The sequence below is a fragment of the Carcharodon carcharias genome, chromosome 13, assembly GCF_017639515.1.
Source record: "Carcharodon carcharias isolate sCarCar2 chromosome 13, sCarCar2.pri, whole genome shotgun sequence".
Taxonomy (NCBI): domain Eukaryota; kingdom Metazoa; phylum Chordata; class Chondrichthyes; order Lamniformes; family Lamnidae; genus Carcharodon; species Carcharodon carcharias.
In genome coordinates this window covers 124,670,333-124,691,062 of record NC_054479.1, presented here as the reverse complement: position 1 = coordinate 124,691,062, position 20,730 = coordinate 124,670,333, and the positions used below count along the sequence as shown (strand labels likewise).

The 20,730-nt window shown below is 42.7% G+C and overlaps 1 protein-coding gene across 1 annotated transcript in view; it reads right to left on the bottom strand.

Moving 5' to 3' along the window:
- shank3a (SH3 and multiple ankyrin repeat domains 3a) overlaps nt 1–20,730 on the bottom strand; it is a 773,648-nt gene that overhangs the window by 108,623 nt on the left and 644,295 nt on the right. Inside the window, exon 22 of the mRNA XM_041203533.1 lies at nt 11,239–11,262. Coding sequence (XP_041059467.1) covers nt 11,239–11,262 — 24 coding nt within the window. The remainder of the gene's footprint in view (nt 1–11,238; nt 11,263–20,730) is intronic.

The following is a 20,730-nucleotide window of genomic DNA, read 5'->3' as shown; positions in this document are numbered from 1 at the left end:
AGAAATATTTCCACTGGTCAATGAGTTGGTAACTAGAGGGCATCCATGAAAGACTGGAACCAAAAGAACAAAGGGTGAAATTGGTATTTTTGCGCAGAGGGCTGTAGGGATATGGAATCCTTGGCTAGAAAACTTGGGAAAGTGGAATCCGGAAAATGTTCTAAAAAGAAAGATAAATATTTGTAATAGGAAATCATAAGAGACTGGAGAAAGGACAGAGGATTCAGAGATCTGGCACAGGTGTGATGGCCTCCTTCTGCACAATATAATTTATTAGCTTCAATACAAATTGCACACAAAGTATTTTCTCTGGATGAAATACTCTGGACTGACCACACCACCCTCTCTCAAGTAGACTTGTTCTTAGATGCTCATCCCAGTATGTCTGCTGATTATGCTGCATAATATGGAGGACTGATTGTATAGATTCATAAAATCAGCTCCCAGTGTTTAAATTCCACAAACAAGAAGTTGTGATGCTCAAGGTGATATAGCCTGCATATTGTTGAAAGCTTTGTGCTTTGAATGTGACACTCAGCAGGCAAGGAACAAGTGTCTCCACTCCATTAAACCCACTAATTAAAGTTACTAACTAAAGCTGTTTATCACAGGGATAATGTGCTGATTGGATTCAAGCAGCACATGTCAGGCATTTAGACTGATGTAAACCACTCTATGTAAAACTGCAATGACTCATTGAAACAAGGACTGCTTCTCCGAACACTATCACATCAAACAATCCCAAGGAAGGTACAGTGCAGGTTAGATACAGAGTAAAGCTCACCCTACATCATCCCATTAAATACTCATTGTCACATCTCCACTATTTAGCCCTAAACCCCAGGCTCCTCCAGCCCAACATCAATCTTTCTTCAATGGATTACCTGATCATTTCAGTCTGCTCCTTTTCCCACAATCTCCAATGCAAGTTGTCTCTTATCCAGCTTCTTAGTAAAATAGAAATGAAAAAGACCAGTGATGTCCATCAGCCAGTCCCAGAGTTAAGTAATTCCCCCTGCCCAGCTCTTTCCCCAGTACTTTCCTCGGTCACTTCTTATGCCAAAAAAATCTATTCAGTTCCTTCTTAAATTTGCTGACACTATCACCTGCCACTGTGTCCCTGGCCTATCTGTTCCACACATTCCTCACTTTCTGGGGGAATTTAATGCCCTCCTAAAAATCGCTTCTGATTGGCTGGCAGCTCTTGGTGTCAGGATTTCTTTCTGCGGGGTTCTTGATCATGGCAAAGGCCTGCTACTGCCCAGTCTGCCCTGTCTGATTGGCACTTAATTCGGCAGGCCTTCCTGAAAGGAGGTGACGCGGGGCTCTCGCCAGCTCTTCAGCTGGTGGATGAGGCTCCTGCGGCCTCCATTAAATACCTCTGTGTGAGGTAGTTAAATCCTTACTGTCTACTCACCTTCCTTCAGCTGAGCATCTGTTACACAGTTTAGGATTGTATCAAATTATCTTAATTCCTCCAGCAATTTAGGAACAGGAGGAGACCAATCAACTCCTTGACCTGGATCTGGCAACATTCAATTAGATCATGGCTGATCTGCACCTCAACTCCATTTACCCACCTTAGCTCCGTATCCCTCGACACTCTGAGCCAACAAAAAACTATTGATCTTGGTCCTGATCCAGCATCTCGAACCTTTCAGGGAAGACAGTTCCAAATCCCACCACACCCACAAAAAGTACCTTATTCTAAATAACTGCACAATTAATTAATTAACTAGCCAACAAACAAACAATAATACAAGGTTGGACAGTGGGATCTAACAAACTAATTGATTATGATCATGAAAGAAACATTTGCACATAGAAGGCTCCCACAAACAATAATACAATAATAATGAGATAATCTGTTTTTATGATGTTGATTGAGGGATAAATATCGGCCATGATATCAGGGATAACTCCCCTACTATTCTTTGAAATAGTGTCATGGGATTTTATACCTCTGCATGAGAGGGCACAAAGGGCCTTTGTTTAATGCCTCATCCAAAAGACACTCCAGTGCAGCACTCCATCAGTATTGCATTAGAGTGTAATTTTTGTAAGTCTTGCATTTATACAGACCCATCTATGACTTCAGGACATCCCAAAATGCTTTACAGCCAATGAAATACCCTCAAAGCATAGTCACAGTTGTAATATGAGAAATCTGGCAGCTAATTTACACACAGCAAGCTCCCAGGAACAGCAATGTGATAACAACCAGATCATCTCTTTTATAATGATGTAGATTGCTCAGACACCAGAGCGAACTTGCCTGCTCTTCTTCCAACGATGTCTTGGGATCATTCAAACTACTACAAGACAGGACCGACTAAGCCTCAGTTTAACTTCTCATCCAAAGGATGACACAATGGGCCATAAACTTTCCCTTGCTCAGTGTTTTGTAGCAGGAGACTCAGCAGGAAGTCCAAATGATTCTCTCTCCCTAGCTAAGGGAGTTAAGGAAAGCATCAAACTTAAGGAAAAAGCATATAACTGTGCAAAGATGAGTAGCAGGTCAGATGATTGGTCAGAATATAAAGAATGGCAGAATATAAAGAATAGCTAAAAAGCTAATCATAAGAAAGAAATTAGAGTATGAGAGGAAACCAGCTAGAAATGTAAAAATGGATAGCAAGAGTTTCTGCAGGTATTTAAAAAGGAAAAGAGTAAGTAAAGTGAATGTTGGTCCTCTAGAGAGTGAAAAATGGGGAGTTAATAGTAGATAATAAGGAAATGGCAGATGAAATAAACAAATATTTTGCTTCTGTCTTCACTATAGAAGGTACAAAAAACATTCCAGTAATTCCTATATATCAGGAGCTGGAAGGGAGAGGGAAACTTGGTGAAACTACAATCACTAGGGAAGCAGTACTGAGCAAATTGATGGAGCTGCGGGCTGACAAATCTCCAGGTCCTGATGGATTTCATCCAAGTGTCTTAAAAGCGGTGGCTAATGAGTTAGTAGGTGCGGTGATGTTAATTTTCCAAAATTCACTAGGTTCTGGAAAGATTCCATCAGAATGGAAAGTAGCAAATATAACCCTTCTACTCAAGAAGGGAGGGAGGCAAAAAACAGGGAAGTATAGGCCAGTTAGTTTGACGTCTGTCGTGAGGAAGGTGTTAGAATCAATCATTAAAGAGGTTACAGCTGGGCACTTAGAGAAACTTGAGGTAATCGGGAAGAGTCAGGTTTTGTGAAAGGTAAATCATGTTTAACCAATTCATTGGAGTTCTTTGAAGGAGTAACATGCGGTGGATAAAGGGGAGCCTATAGACGTGCTGCACATGGATTTCAAGAATGCATTTGATAAGGTGCCACATCAAAGATTATTGTGGAAAATAAAAGCTCATGGTGTAGGGGGGTAACATATTAGCATGGATAGAAGATTGGCTGGCTGGCAGAAAACATAGTATGCGTAAATGGGTCTTTATCTGACTGGCAGGATGTGATGAGTAGAGTCCCACAGGGGTCTGTACTGGGGCCTTAACTTTTTACAATTTATATCAATGACTTAGATGAGGGGAGTGAAGGCATGGCAGCTAAATTTGTACCTTTCTACACAAAGAAAGGTAGGAAAGTATGTTGTGAAGAGGACATAAGGAGGAGGTTGCAGATGAATAAAGATAGGTTCACTGAGTGGGAAAAAATCTGGCAGGTGCAATATAATGTGGCAAAATGTGAAGTTGTTCACTTTTGCAGAAAGAATAAAAAAAGCACAGTATTACTTAAATGGAAAATGACTGCAGAATTCTAAGTTTCAGAGGGATCTAGGTATTCTAGTGCAAGAGTCACAAAAAGTTAATATGCAGGTACAGCAAGTAATTAAGAAGGCTAATGAGAGGAATAATAGCAATAAGGATGTTATGCTTCAGTTATACAGGGCATTTGTGAGACCACATCTAGAATATTGTATGCAGCTTTGGTCTCCTTATTTAAAGAAGGATGTAAATGCATTGGAGGTGGTTCAGAGGACGTTTACTAGACTAATACCTGGAGTGAACAGGTTGTCTCATGAGGAAAGTTTAGACAAACTGAGCTTGTTCCCACTGGAGTTTAGAGGGGTGAGGGGTGACTTGATTGAAGTATACAAGATCCTGAATGATATTGACAAGGTGGACATGGAAAGGATGTTTCCTCTTGTGGGTGAGTCCAGAACTGGGAGCACTGTTTGAAAATTAGGGGTTGCCCTTTCAGGACAGAGATGAAGAGAATTTTTTCTCTCAGAGGGTTGTGCAACTTTGGAACTCTCTGCCTCAGAAGGCGGCAGAGGTGAGGTCATTGAATATTTTTAAAGTAGACGTAAATAGATTCTTGTTAGTCAAGGAAATCAAAAGTTATTGGGGGTAACTAGGAATGTGGAATTCAAAACACAAACAGATTAGCCACGACCTAATTGAATGGCAGAGCAGACTTGAGGGGCCAAATGACTTCTGCTCCTATTTCATATGTTCATATAATGAACATTTGGAACAAGCCTACGAGGACCTCCGCGGGGGATCAGCTAACAACATGGAACTGATGCTGAAGCTGGGACCTTTCTGGTCTCTATGGTTGAGAATCACATTGGGCAGTGCCCTGGGACAGGACTTTCCCCACAAGCCTCAGGACCCTGATGTCAGTGTCAAATGGAGGTCAGAAGATCCCGCCTGTGGGGGACATTCACCAGGCTGTGATTTTCCCTGAATTAGTGACCAGAGGACAGGCTCTAATTAAGGATAGCGGGAAAGATCTCGAAGCTAGAGGACCAACAGGGGACCCTCCAGCATTGAAGAGACTTCAGGCTAAATTTTCAGGTAAGTGAGAGAGAGAGGGCACCCCAAGATGGAGGTGTCCTATCTTAATTTTTAAAATTTTTAAAAATGAAAAAAAAAAACAGAATCAGCACCCAGGATGCCTCTCCCCAGTGTGGCCAGTGTCAACAGCTGAAGCCAGGCAAGTGGGGAGGGCCTTAAGCCTAACTGGAGTGCTGGATCTCCAGGCAGCCGTAGGAAACCACACCTTCAGAAAGCTACATTGTTCCCCAGTGCCTAGAGGTACCTGGAGGCTGACTGAAAAATTCCAATCAGCCTTTGACAATAGGCCTTAATAGGCCTTTGAGCAGCCTTAATTGGCTACCTTGCCCCTCACGGGCAGGTAGCCCTACTGCCTCCCTTCCCACCTCAGGGAAAATTGCCCTGATGAAATGATAACAGGTCACAGACCTGGAATGCTAACTGTGTTTTCTCTCCACAGATGCTGACTGACCTGCTGAGCATTTCCAGTATTTTCTTTTTTTATCCAAAGTATAAATGATATGGGATTTCAGTTCCACACCACTGTGTACAAGATTGATAATTAGACAATGTCTCATCGTTGTGTCTAAGCTTTGGAACTGGGCAATGTCACATTACTGTGAACAAGTTCAATGGCTGGAAAATGCCCAACTACAGTGTAAAAGTCAGTAAGAAAGCATTGCTCAATCACTATGTACATGCTCAGAAACTCAGCAAAGTCCCATCACCATGTAAATGCTCAGGGGCAATGTTTCACCACTATGTCTATGCCCACTAGATGCCAAAGGTCCAAAACAGTTCTCATAAAAGTCACAAGTGGCATACTATGCACTATGGTAAAGGTAAACTATCCGTCCTCATCCTTTTTGACCTGTTTGCAGCCTCTGACACAGTTGGCCACACCTTCCTCCTCCAGTGCTGCTCCACTGTCGTGCAGCTGGGTGGGACTGAACTTGCCTTGTTGCATTCTTATCTATCTAATCATAACCAAAGTGTCTCCTGCAATGACTCATCTTCCTTCTTCCACGCCTTTACCTCTGCTGTCTCCCCACCAAAACCTATTGTTGGTCCCCTCCTATTTCTCATCTACATGCTGCCCCTCAGATACACTATCTGAAAACATTCACTAACAACACCAACTAACCTCTCCACCACCTAACTTGACTCCTCCAATGTTGCTAAATTATCAGACTGCTCCTCTGACATCTAATACTGGATGAGCAGAAATTTTCTCCAATTAAATATTGGGAAGACCGAAAGCATTGACTTTCATCCCTGCTACACACTCTGTTCCCTAGGCACCAACTCAGTCCCTCTTCCTGACAACTTTTTGAGGCTGACTTAGGTTCTATACAACCTTGGTGTCAGCATTGGCCACAGGATGAGCTTCTGACCACATATCCGCATCATCAATAAGACTGTCTCTTTCCACCCCTATAACATCACCCAACTCCAGCCTTGCCTCAGCTGCTGAAACCTCATTCATGCCTTTGTTATCTTCAAGAATGACTAATCCAACACACTCCTGACCTTCCAAATCTACCTTCCGTAAATTTGATGTTATCCAAAACTCTGCTGTCCGTGTTCTTACTTGTACCAAGTCCCATTCACCCATCGTCCCTGTGCTCAATGATCTACTCTGGCCCCTGTTCAAGCAACACCCCTATTTTAAAATTCTCAACCTTGTTTTCAAATCCCTCCATTGTCTCGCTCCTTTTTAAGTCTAATCTCCTCCAGACTCACAACTCTATGAGGTATCTGCACTCAACTAATTCTTGCCTGTTGAACATCACAATTTTACATGCTCCACAATGAATAGCTGTGCCTTCAGCTGCCTTGGCCCTAAGATCTGGAATTCCCTCTCTAAACCTCTCTGCCTCTCTTTCCTCCTTTAAGACTGCTTAAAACCTACTCTTGCCTTTGGTGATCTCGCCTAATATCACATTATATGGTTTTTGGCATCAAATATCACTCTTGTGAAGCACTTTGGGATGTCTGATTATCTTAAAAACATTAAATGAATAGAATTGTTGTTTTTGTTGTAACTGGATAAAGTCCCATTGCTGCGTCCAAGCTCACAAATTGGATAATGTCTTACCACCACTGAATAGTGTCCCACAACAGCGACTAAGCTCAATAGCTGGGCACTGATCCACCTGTGTGTGCAAACTCAGAAACTGGGCAATGTCCCACCACTTTCTACCACTGTCTGCAATCAATTTGTACAAGCTCAGTAACTGGACAATGTCCGACCACTCTCTTTGGAATTTTCTTCCACAGAAAACAGTGGAGGCTTGGTCGTTCAATATGTTCAAGTTAGACATCTGAGTTAGATTTTTGATCATCAAGGGAGTTAAGGGTTTTGGGGACAGACTGGAAAAATGGAGATAAGGCAAAAATCAGATCAGCCATGATCTTATCGAATGGTGCAGCAGGCTTGATGGGCCAAATGGCCTATTCCCACTCATATTTCTTATGATCTTACGACATAAAAGCTCAGTAACTGGGCCATGTCTCATCATAAGAACATAAGAAGCAGAAATAGGCCATTCGGACTTTCGAACCTGATCTGTCATTCAATAAGGTGACTTTTCTTTACCTCAACTCCACCTTCTCTCATTTTCCCCATATCCTTTGATTCCCTTAGTATCCAAAAATCTATTGACCTCTTTCTTGGATACTCAATGACTGAACAATTCCAAAACTCAGTAACTAGACAATGTCCTACCACTGAGTCCTACCCGCTCAGTAACTAGACAATGTCCTACCACTGAGTCCTACATGCTCAGTAACTAGACAATGTCCTACCACTGAGTCCTACCCGCTCAGTAACTAGACAATGTCCTACCACTGAGTCCTACCAGCTCAGTAACTAGACAATGTTCTACCACTGAGTCCTACCCGCTCAGTAACTGGGCAATGTCCCATTATGAGAACTTAACAACTGAAAAAATAGGAGCAGTATTATGCCATTTGGACCTTTACACCAGCTTCTGCATTCAATAGGATGACAGCTGATCTCTACCTCATCTCTACCTTCTCTTCACTATCCCCATAGCCCTTGATCCCCTTCGGATCCAGTTACGAATATCTAATTTAAGATTTATGTGTTTTAGGAGTATAACTTATAGTTTGGGAATTGAAATTTTTAATGGTAAATAAAAACACCAGGTTTGAGAAGCTTGCTTGAGAAACAAACTTAAAGTAATTGCAAATCATAGGGTGGCCTATGTTTGTTTAATAAGGTCATAGTGGGGAATATTGGAAACTAAACAATGGGCTACCTCCCTGAGTTTCTTGGTGGAGACAGGAAGTCCATAACTGCCTCAATAAGGGGTTTAAATTATTCACGTCATTTCTCAGAACAAAGGGAAAGTTTGGGAATTGAGGTTAATCAGGAAAATCGCTAGGGTGCAACGTTGCCATGGGGATATGCAGCAGTGCGGTGTTTTTGTTGATTTGGGGTTTTATCTGGGTGATTTCTCACTGAAACAGGCTGTCAGCCAATGAGCATCTATGAGGCAGGCAGAGAGAGAATCTGCCAGGAGGTGTAAAGTTGCTGGAACCAGGAGCAGAGGGCTATCAGGAAGCAAGGAATGTTTCTGATTTGGAGTCATTCAGCAAGGATGCAATGTGGTTCATGCTTGAGCTTGGGAGTCCACAGTTATGAAGTGTTGCAGGAGAGTTGGAGGGTTCACCTAGCCAGATGCTAGTGGATGGACCCCAAGAAATCTCATACTCAGATAATGATGGCAGCTGAGGAGAAACAAAGTGCATTCCTGAGAGCTGTGGCACATCTTGTGCACATCCCAGGAGAAGGGAAGGAACCTTCAAGATCCTGTAAAGTATATGGGAAAGTCTTCAGTGGAAATAAAAGTAGAAAGGGGAGGGTTCTGTTGAAATTTTAAGATTTAACGTATAAGTGTTTATGAAACAGTGTTACGTTAGTAGTACTTTGTTTGACACTTGTACAGTAAAATTTTTGTTTAAAACATTATATCTTGTGGCATAATTCTTTCAGTTAATAACTGGGAGTTCAAATTTCTTTTAAGTTACTGGTCTCTTCCGCAATCATAACAATCCAAAAATCTAATGACCTTTCTCTTGAATAAACTCAATACTGAACAATTCCAAAGCTCATTAACTGTACATGGTGAGCCTGTGTTCAAATAAACTATAAATACAGGTAGCAAATGTTAATAGTTGATTGATTATTTTATTAAAGATACACAGATGATGGGCATTGCTTGCTTAATGACTGAGAGCACATGTAAAGACAATCAGCTGGGACACTGGGTCAGTAGTTAGGAGGCTGAGATTTGTAATGCTGAACTCTGTGAATAAACCTACTATCAAAGAAAAGATCTGTGTCATGTTTTGTACTTCATCATCTAGCTTGGATCCATTTAACATGGTAGCAGAGGGTGGTTGCTTAAAGATGAAGATTGGAAACTAAGAAAAATAAATTCAGACAGAAGATTGTAATTGGAGTTACTTCTGAGAAGGATGGCTGAAACCAAGTGTGAAGTGTCCTCTTTCAAAAACATGCCTATTCTCACCAGTAGGATAGTTCATTCACCCGCCCCCCCCCCCACCCCAGTTCTCCCTGCCTTTCCCCACCCCCCCCTCGGTTTTCCCTGCCTCCCACTGGTTCACTCTCCTCCATTTCTCATTGCCCTCTCCCCACAGCTTTTCATGTTCTTTCCCCCAATTCAGCCAGCTTCCCCAGATCTCTTGCCTTCCTCCCTGGTTCTCGCTGCCTCCTGGATCTTTCTGCATTCAACCCCCTTCCACTCTAGTTCTCCCTTCCCTGAATATCCCTTGCCCTGCATCTCCACCTTACCATTTTTCTCTCTGCTTTCAAAAGCCTCATTGAGATTCTTGTCTTCAGTTCTAATCCGTCATACACCTGCTATCTCCTGCTTCATTCTAAGTGTCAATTTGGCTCAGTTGGCAGCACTCAAGTAAATCCTGTTGTCACAAGTTTCCACAGCTCTTTCCTTAAAGTTATGGTAGACGGATACATGAACCCCACTGAAAATTTGCCTCCATAATTCAGGCTGATAATCTGTGCCTTCTTTGGCTGAGACACAAAACCAAAGTCTGTTTTGTTCTGCTGGATGCTTGAAACTATTCAAAGATGAGCAGCAGCTAGTGACCTGGTGAACATTCCTCCCACAACCAAATCCACCAAAAGACAATCTGGATATATATCTAATTTTGCGTGTGTTCCCATTTCCAACCAAAAAACATTTCCTTCTTTAGTTGCATTAAAAAATAGTCGAAAGACAAAGGTCTCATTGTGCAGGACACTAAGTGAATGACCAAGGTCCTGAAGGACCATGGTCTCATAATACAGGACACAAGGTAATGGGTCAAGGTTCCAAGGCCTCATAGGTATCAGGTGAATGGCTAGTTCTCACAGCACAGGACACAAGATGAAGGTCTAAGGCTCACACTTCATGACTGCAGATGAAGGGCCGAGACCCAAAATGGCAGACACCAACATAAAGGATTCTTTCTATCTCTGGGAGAGGTTAGCTCATTACAAGATAGACAAAGCACTTGCTTCAAGGATTTCATTTGTAAGCAAGCATCTTGTGTGTGATAAAGATTTTTTCCTCTTGGAAATGACCACAACTGACCAGTTTAATTGGCACCATGCTGTGCATGGATTCAGCAAAGATCAGGGGTTAACGGGAATATTTTGCAAAGGCATAGGTAAAATTACACTGACTTATGTATTACTTCAAACATCCACTCATCCCCAGGAAGTGGATCACAAAATCTGAGGCAGGGATTTTATCCAAGTCCCTGTGAACTGGACCCAGAGTTTGGAGTCACAAGCATGACTAACAAGCACTGATGTGCTATTTCTTTGAGAGGAAACTAGAGGCATCAGATTCAGCACTTTACTTTTGATATTGGAGAAAATCATAGTATCAAGGTTCCAGGGAACTGTCAGGATCTCCTATTCTTACCTCCTTCCTTTGGGCATTGAACCAGGAAAGGATGATTTGATCCTTCAAACTCTCTTCATACACAGCCCATGTGCACTCTATTCTAACTTGGACTTCACTCACCCATTTAATCTCCTTCTACAGCCCATATACAGTCTACCCTTTCATGGCCTCTACCCAACCATTTCTTTACTGCACCAGATTCAGTTTGACACAATTTTAAAACATATTTATAATTTTCACTTCACACAGTGCACTGAAGAAATATTTCCACCACTCTTGAGTTCATGTGGTGGAAGAAATGGTAGGGGTTGGGGGAGAGGGGTGGGGTGGGAGGGGGGGGTGTGGTGGGGAGGGGGGGGGTGCGCATAATGACTGTTCTCTTAAAACTTTGCAAGTGTACCACTCAACAGAAGCATGTCTGCTCAACACAGCGCCAACACACAAAGCACCACGAGAAATAAAATGGCGTTTGTTGTCAGGTTTTAAGAGAACAACTTACCCGTTTTCCTTCTGCGTACAGAGGCTTGGAAAGAAAAGAATCGGAGTGTTAGGATGGAATGGAATAATGAATGGCAATGTCTACAAGACTGACTCTAGAGGAAAGGGTTAGTAATTCATACAAAAACACAGAACATTCAAGTTAAAGAGATAAACACATCCTGGACAAAGAACTGTGCCAATAATGAAGGACAAGGAACACCAGGAGAACTTGTATCATGTTAGTCCTACTTCATAGTTTACTAATATATTGGTTAACTAAAATACTGAAGAATTTATTGGTATACCACAGAGACAAGAGCTTGGCAAAAACAATCAGCTCCTCATGTTAAGAGTTTGGATTGTACAAGCCCCATGCTTTATGAATGAGAAATATGACAGAATGAAAAAAGAAACTTTGAGGTATCTTGTGTAAAATTGAGTTAGTGATGGTCAGACTAATACTCACATTTGCGGCAGGATAGAAGGCCTCCTCTGTTTGCTGTGACATCAGCTCAGTTCTGTACATGAGCGTTAGGCAGCTGCTACCCTCTATAATACCCCAAGGTCCTTTGGTTTCTATAATGTACACAGGGGCTGCTATTCCCATTAGTGTACAGGTGCTGGTATTCCCTACAATATATACTGAGGCTGCTCTTTCCTATTATAAACACAGGGGCTTTAACTCTCTAAATATACACAGGGTCTGCTATTTCCTATAATACACAGGAGCGGCTATTCCTCAGAGTATGCATCGGGCTGTGATTCCTTATCATACACATGGGGGAAGCTATTCCCTATAATATACACAGGAGCTCTTATTCTCAACAATATATACAGATTCTGCTATTCCCCATAATATACACAGGAGCTGCTATTCTCTATAAAATCCCAGCATCTGCTTTCTTTTTCCAATTGTCACATGGTGGCATGTTACAGTTCACTCAGGGAGTCCAGGTTGTTGTGGCAATATTCACTTTTACAAGCACATTGTAGTCTGGAGCTCTGTAGAGTGATGGTAGAAGCTCCAATGTTCTTTCCACCACAGCAATCTCCCCTGCTCTACCATTGGCCTGCATTGGAAGGATTTGCAGGTTCACATTATAAATGCACTTTCCTTAGCCATCAAGTCTTCATGAACCCAGAGCATCTGATTGAGTACTCTCTGGGCCTTGTATCCAGGTAGAAATGCTGATTAGCTATCCTTGAGACCCTAACTTTCTTTTATCATGGAAGTAAATTAACAGTTTAAAGCACAACGGTTCATAACCTGACATTTTCAACACTTTTCTGGGATTTTGGAGACATGGAGTCTATCCACTATGAGCACACCTGTTGCTGCCATTGTCTCCAAGTGTAAATGCTTTGCATCTTCTTCCCACTAAAACAAACTGGGCTCTCCAATCAAACCACCTAGATTTGCTGTCAGGCAGATGTCAGAGTAGATCTCATGACCCTCTTCATTTTGCCTTAAATTAAAGACATAGTCCCAAAACATAATAATCTCATTAACCTCAGAATTATATCATCATAGGTTGCAATTCCCTATCTTACACACAGAGTCTGCTGTCCTCTATAATACATACAGGGGCTGCGAATCTCTATAACATATAAAGTTGCTGCCCTTCCCCATAAGATACAGAGGGGTTGCTATTCCCATCAAAATAGTGGAGCTGCTATTCCCTTTAATATGCATTGCCTTACGAAGTACACAGGGGAAGCAGCTTTCTATGATAAACACTTGGGGCAGAATTTTACGTTCCGTGGGCAGGTTTGTTATTTCTTGTCCCAACCCGATTGGGCGTAAAATTGTGTGAGGTGACATCGGGCGAACGTCCTGATGTCATTGCGCACTCACACGATATTTCACTCGGCGGACGCACTTCCGAATGCCGCACACGCCCGCTGACAATTAAGGCATTTAAGCCCATTAATGGCTCAACAGAACATGATTTTTCCGGTCTGTCCAATCTTACGGTTGGCAGATGGGCCAAATGGCCAGGCGGCCTTTACATTTTTCACGAAACCTCCTCCAAGGGCGGGATGTAATCTCCGTCAGGAAACAAAATAAAAAGAAATATCTGGGCACAGCATTTTTGTGAGGTCTGCTTTCAGGTGCTTGATTGTGCCGCATGGACATTTTTTGCATCTTATTTGTGCTTTATTTTATTATTTGCAGGTCTGCAGCTCCCGGTGATGTTGTCGCCCGCCCTCTTCCCGCCCCCACCCCAGCAGCGCTAAGCGTCTCAGCACGCGTTTCACACTGGCTGGTTGTGGATTGGCCAGCCAGCGTGAAATCACGGTTGGGGACCAATCATGGTTCGAGGCCCATTTCCCAACCGCTCCCGGACCCACCAATCGTGCGTGTCCAATGAGGAAAATATTCAGGTCTTGGGCTCCAATTTTCTACATAAGTACAGGGTCAGCTATTTCTTGTTATAGACACAGAGGATGCTATCCTCTATAATATACACAGGGGTTGCTATGCCTTTCAGTGTGCACATGGCTGGCTGTCCCCTTGAACAATCATGGGAGCTCCTATTTCCCACAATATTAACAGGGTTTGTTATTCCTTGTCGTAGATTCAAGGAGGCCAAATTTTCATTCTGGCGCCCAGAACATTCCTGGTTCCTGACCTCACATCATATGAAGTGATGTGAAGCGATCTTTAAAGCAACAGTCACTAATTGGCCCGGAGGAGAGTGCAGCGTCCAATTAGGGGCATCAGCCGCATCAAGAAGTGGGAGCTAGATACGGAGAGATTATTTAGAAGGCAAATGGCAACCAAGGTTGGGCTTGCTGTTAACTTTCAAATAGATGTACAGGGAGAGTACAGGGCCAGCAGTAGTCTCCAGTCAGCGGCACATTTTTCTGATGTTTTCCTTGAGGCTCTGATTGAGGCTGGCATGGACAGGGGAGCTGTACTCTTCCCTTCACCTGGATCCCTTTGTTCCTCCGCACTCCTCAGTGCCCTACCATTTACTGTGTATGTCCTACCTTGGTTTGTCCTCCCAAAATGTAACACCTCACACTTGTCTGCATTAAATTCCATCTGCCATTTTCTGGCCCATTTTTCCAGTTGGTCCAGATCCCTCTGCAAGCTTTGAAAGCCTTCCTCGCTGTCCACAATGCCTCCAATCTTAGTGTTATCAGCAAACTTGCTGATCCAATTTACCACATTATCATCCAGATCATTGATATAGACAACAAACAACAATGATCCCAGTACAGATCCTCCAGTCTGAGAAGCAATCATCCACTACCATTCTCTGTCTTCTTCCACACAGCCAATTTCTAATCCAGTTTACAGCCTCTCCATGGATACCAAGTGTCTGAACCTTCTGAACTAACCTCCCATGTGGGACCTTATCAAAGACCTTACTAAAGTCCATGTAGACAACATCCACAGCCTTTCCTTCATCTATTTTCTTGGTAACCTCCTCGAAAAACTCTACAAGGTTCATTAAACACAACCTACCACGCACAAAGCCATGCTGACTATCCTTAATCAGCCCTTGGCTGTCCAAATAATTGTATATCTGATCTCTCAGAACACCTTCCAATAATTTACCTACTACTGACGTCAGGCTCACTGGCCTGTAATTACTTGGTTTACTTTTGGAGCCTTTTTTAAACAACGGAACATCATGAGCTACCCTCCAATCCTCTGGCACCTCACCCGTGGCTAAGGACATTTTAAATATTTCTGCCAGGGCCCCTACAATTTCTACACTAGTCTCCCTCAAGGTCCGAGGGAATATCATGTCAGGCCCGGGGGATTTATCTACCTTTATTCGCTGTAAGGCAGCAAGCACCTCCTCCTCTTTAATCTCTATATGTTCCATGACACTACTGCTTGTTTCCCTTCCTTCCTTATACACTATGCCAGTTTCCTGAGTAAATACTGATGCAAAAAAACTGTTTAAGATCTCCCCCAGCTCATGAGGGTCCACACATATACGACCACTCTGATCTTCAAGGGGACCAATTGTGTCCCTTACTATCCTTTTACTCTTAATATACTTGTGGAAACCCTTCGGGTTTACCTTCACATTATCTGCCAAAGCAACCTCATGTCTTCTTTTTGCCTTCCTGATTTCCTTCTTTAGTATTTTCTTACCTTTTCTATACTCTACATGTACCTCATTTGCTCCTTGTTGCCTATACCTGCTATACACCTCTCTTCTTCTTAACCAGATTGCCAATATCCCTTGAAAACCAAGGTTCGCTATGCCTGTTAACTTTGCCTTTAATCCTGACAGGAACATGCAAACTCTGCACTCTCAAAATTTTGCCCTTGAATGCCTTCCACTTACTGAACACATCCTTGCCAGAAAACAACTTATCCCAATCCACTCTTCCTAGATCCTTTCTCATTTCCACAAAATTGGGCTTTCTCCAATTTACAATCTCTTGGTAGGAACAGTCGTGAGTGGAAGGCGCCACTTTGTAAAATGTCCTTCCTGGGTCACTTGGGCGATGTTTTTTGAGTTTGTATGTTCATTGTGCTATCCATTAAGTCCTAGTTTATGAGTTGCTGTTTGCTGATGACATCACAATGACATCCCATACCGCAGTTCACTTGCAGCAGCTTGTGGATCAGTTCTCCCCGGCCTGTAAGGAGTTTGGACTGACAATCAGCATCAGGAAGACCAAGGTTATGGGCCAGGGTATAGAGACCTCACCCTGGATGTTGCTGACAGCTTCACATACCTCGGATCAAGAATCACCAGCAACTTGTCCTTTGATGCTAATATCAGCACCTGGATTGCCAAGGCTACAGCTGTTAAAGTTGAGAAGGTGAGCGTGGACCAACAGCAAACCAACTGAAAATACTAAACTCCTTGTGCCCCAGGCTTCTGTTCTCAGCACTCTCCTTTAGAGTAGTGAGATAGAGACAACTGAAGCAAGTCAAGAAAAGCGACTGAACAACTTCCACCTCCACTGCCTCCGACTACTATTGGGCATCTTCTGGCAAGACAGAGTGCCAAATATGGAAGATCACCAGTGTGCAGGGATCCCCAGCATGTTTACCCTCTTGAGTCAGCGGTGACTCCGTTGGCTGGGTCATGTGAGCTGAATGGATGACATCTGCATTCCCAAAGACATACTCTATGGTGAGCTTGCTATCGGCACGAGGTCAACAGGTTGCCCATGTCTCCAAGCTGACCAGGATTGGAGTCAATGCATGGAAAGTCCTTGCGACTGACCAGAGTGTCTGAAGACAAGCAGTCACGAAGGGTATGGAAGAAACAGAGGATAAAAGAAAAAAAACAGATGCCGGAAAAGAGAACCCGGTGGAAGGAAAAACATCTGTCAACCTTGGGCCAATGCTATTCATCTGTGCCAGCTGAGGAGGGGATTGCCATTCATGAATTGGTCTTTACAGCCACAACAGCTGATATTCCATCCAGAAGTGACATATACCCCAGGTGCAGTCCAACATCTCCTGAGATGGATGGATGCCTACTACCATTAAAATATTACTGATTATACTAATGAACAAATCTGTATGTTATCATTGCTTTCTGTCAAAAAGGCTATTAACTGAAGGCCAGGTGAGATTGCTGTCAGGCAGTGCCAAGCTCTGTGTTGGGGAAGACTGTTGGACGTGGAAACCTGAATTTCATTCTACATGGGTGGCAATGTAATTAATCAGAGATGTACTTAATGGATTATTTTTCTTGATCACGGAAGGTGAGTGACAGATCCATCTGTCATAATGTCTTAGAGTCACTCAGGTGAATCGTTGTTGAATTAACTTAGCCCTTGTGTCTTTGCTAGCCTGTCAATTACTGTGAGACAGTCTTGGTGGACTTCCTCTAATGCCTAGGCACCGGGCTCCCCATTCCTTCTCCTCTTCATTCCCTTTTCCACTTCCCTGTCCTCCTTCGAAAGTGGCATTCCATCTCCCCCTCTTCGTCCAGCTCCAGACCACTGTGCAGTATCATGTTGTGCAGCATAAAGCAGTTGGCCACAGTACAAGGCACACTAGCATGTTTGTACTGGAGGGCACCCCATCGGTCAAGACAACATAAACAAATCTTAAAGAAGCCAATGGTATGTTCAATGCAGGTACACGCTGGCAGATGGCATGGGTTGTAGTGCCTTTCTGCATCCATGGATGTGTACTCGACGAGCATCAGGAGCCAAGCCTTCAGGGGCTAACTCTTATCCCCCCAGCAGCCATCCACAAATTCTGGTGGTGGCCTGAAGGTCTCCGGCAACTGGAACTGTCAGTGGATAAAGGCATCACTACAGCTGCCTGGGAAGCATGTGCATATCTGCAGGATATGTTTCCTAGAGTCACAGATCACCTAGACATTCACTGAGTGGAAGTCTTTCCTGTCCAGGAATTAGGCTGGTTGGTTGTTCGGTGCCTTGATGGCTACATCGTTACAATTGATGACCCCTGGACCTGGGGGAAGCCATCAAGCATGGTAAAATCCAATGCCTCCTGTGCTGGTCCATCTGTTTGAAAATGGATGTGGCCCCTACTCTGTGGAAGATGGCATCCATCACCCACCTGATGGCACAATGAGCTGCTAACTGGGGGATGCCATCCAGTTTGGCATCTGATCCTTGGAACGACCCAGATTCAAAGAAGTTCAGCAGCCCAATCACACTGATGGCTGTAGGTAGGGGACTACCAAGAGTACTGTGAGGCCATAGGTCACTATGGACCAGAGCACAAATGTCAGAGACCAAATGCCTGGATAGGCACAACCTCCTGGCACTGGTGCTCTATCATTTGCAAGTAGCTGGGAAATACACCTGATGTTGTGGGTAGTATCTTCTTTCTCTTGTAGCCCCTCGCTCTGCTCCTCTGACCTTGTCCTGACCAGGAGCTCGCGTTTGCCAATGCTCCTCCTCACTACTCTCTCCAACGTTGGCTGTTCCCATCTCAACACTTTCAACTGCCCCTCAATAGTTTAACAGGGCTTCTTCAACCCAACTCTAATGTCCAAGTGATGCCAACAGCCTCACACGCTTCTCAAGAGTCCAAATGCTCTCGCTTCACAAAATCAAGCCTCTCAGCTCTACCAATGCAACTTGCTGCATGAGCGCTACTCTTTATTCACGACCACTATGCTCAAATAGCTCAGTCCCAGACAGTCCATGTTCCCTGTGCTGGTTCTTTGAAACTTGCTAACTGTCGTTCCCTAACAAGCTCAACAACAAGCTCAAGAGCAATTAATCAGAGGTGTGTGGATTGCAGCAAACCATCCTGACCTTCCTTTGAAAATTTAAATATGCCACTGAGATGTCAAGAACCAGTGATGTCCTCCATGTGTGTGATTTTCTGGGCCTCCGCACATCCTAACTCCCAAAGGTGATTGAAAATTCAGCCCCTGGGCTCCTATACTCTACAGTGTATACATGAATTCTATTCTCTATAATATATTCAAGGATTATCATTCCCTAAAATATAAAGGAGCAGCTGTTCTCAATAATAGCAGTTAATCCTTATCACAGAGCCTGCTTTTCTGTTTATAATACACAAAGGTTACTATTCTCAGAGATATTGCAGGGCTATTATTCACTGTTATATACATAGGGGTTCCTATTTCCTAAAATATACATTGGAACTGCTCTTCACTATACCATACACAGGCTCTGCTATTTTCTAAATATTGCCAGATTCTGCTTTTATTTACAATATTGTCCGGTCTGTTAATTTCTATGATGTCCAGCAGGACTGCTATTCTGTGTCTTCACAGGGTCTGCAATTTGTTATGCTATATGCAGGGACTGCTGTCCTTTATGATATACATATACTTCCTAAAGTATACACAGAGGCTGCTATTCTTATAGTATACACAGGAGCCATTCTGTATAATATGCACAAGGGTTGTTATTCTCCTTTATGTCCCCAAGGTCTGCTAGTTCCCAAAATGTATACAGATGCTGCTATTCTCTTGCAAATACAGGAGCTCTCTTCCTTAAATTTTACACAGGCATTGTTATTCTTTACATACACAGGAGCTGTTGTTCTGTATAATACTCAGAAAGGCTGTAATTCACCAAAATATACATAGGATCTTCTATTCACTATAGCATACAGAGGGCTACAATACCCTATATTATACACAGGATCTGCAATTCTCCACAATACACTTAGGGGCTGCTATCCTTTATAACTTATATTTTCTATAATATGTACAGGAGCTGCTCTTTCCTATATTATACACAGGGACTGCTATTCCATTTAATATACCCAGGGCTGCTGTTCCCCAAAACATATACATGGTTTGCTGCTCTCTATAATTGACACAGTGCTTGCTATTCTCTATAATGTACACAGTGGCTACTATTCCTTATAAAATAAACAGGGTCTGCTATCCCTTCTCATATACAACAAAGCTGTTAACCTCTGTTATATACATGGGCCACTATTTTCTACAATATTCTCATAATGCACCAAAGAGCTGTTATTACTCATAGTATAGATATGGTTTGCAATATACAGCCATTGTCTCTAATATATGCAGGACCTGCCATTCAATACACAATATACAGAGGGTTCTATTCCTGATCTTATATGGAGTGGTTGCTGTTTTCTGTAACATACAGATGGACTGCTATTCTTCAAAATGTCTCTGGGTCTGCTATTTTCTATAATGTACACAAATGCTGCTATTCCCTCTAAAATACTAGAGTGCTATTTCTTATATTGTATAGAGGGCTTATTATTTCTTATTAAAAACACAGGGGCTGTTTTTCTTTATAATAGAGGTCATGCTATTTTCTACAATATGTTCAGGGGCTACTATTCTTTACAACTGACACCAGAGCAATTATTCACTATAATATACAGAGGGGCTGCTATTCTATTTAACATACCGTACACAGGCCTGCTTTTTTTCCAAAATATACAGAGGAGTTGCTGTTCCCTGTAATATACACAACGCTTGCTATTCTCTATAGCATACACTGGCTACTATTCGCTATAATATAAACAGGATCTGCTATTCCTTCTCATATACATCTGAGCTGCTATTCTTTATTATATACAGGGGCTGCTATTTTCAATAATATCCTCAATCTTTTCTATATTCTATAATGTACACAAGGACTGTTATTACCTATAATGTACATAAGTGTGTTATGCTCTTTGATATACTGGCACTGCCATTGTCTCTAATATATGCAGGAGCTGCTATTCAATATGCAATATACACAAGATCCTTATACACATGGGCTGCTATTTTCTATAATAGAAATAAGGGCTGCTGTTCCCCAGAACAAGCAGCAGCTGCTATTCCCATTAAGATATACAGAGGCTGCTATTTCTTAAATACAGGAGGGTACTATTCTCAATTTCTAAACAGGGGCTGCTGTTCCCTACAATTTACACGGCATCTGCTATTCCCTTGAATATAAACACGGTCTGTTACTCTCTAAAATAGATAGAGGAGCTGCTATTCCCCATAATACACAAAGGCTTTGCTGTTCTCTTTTACATACAGCAGCTGCCATTCTCTATAATATATGCAGTGGCTGCTATTCTCTA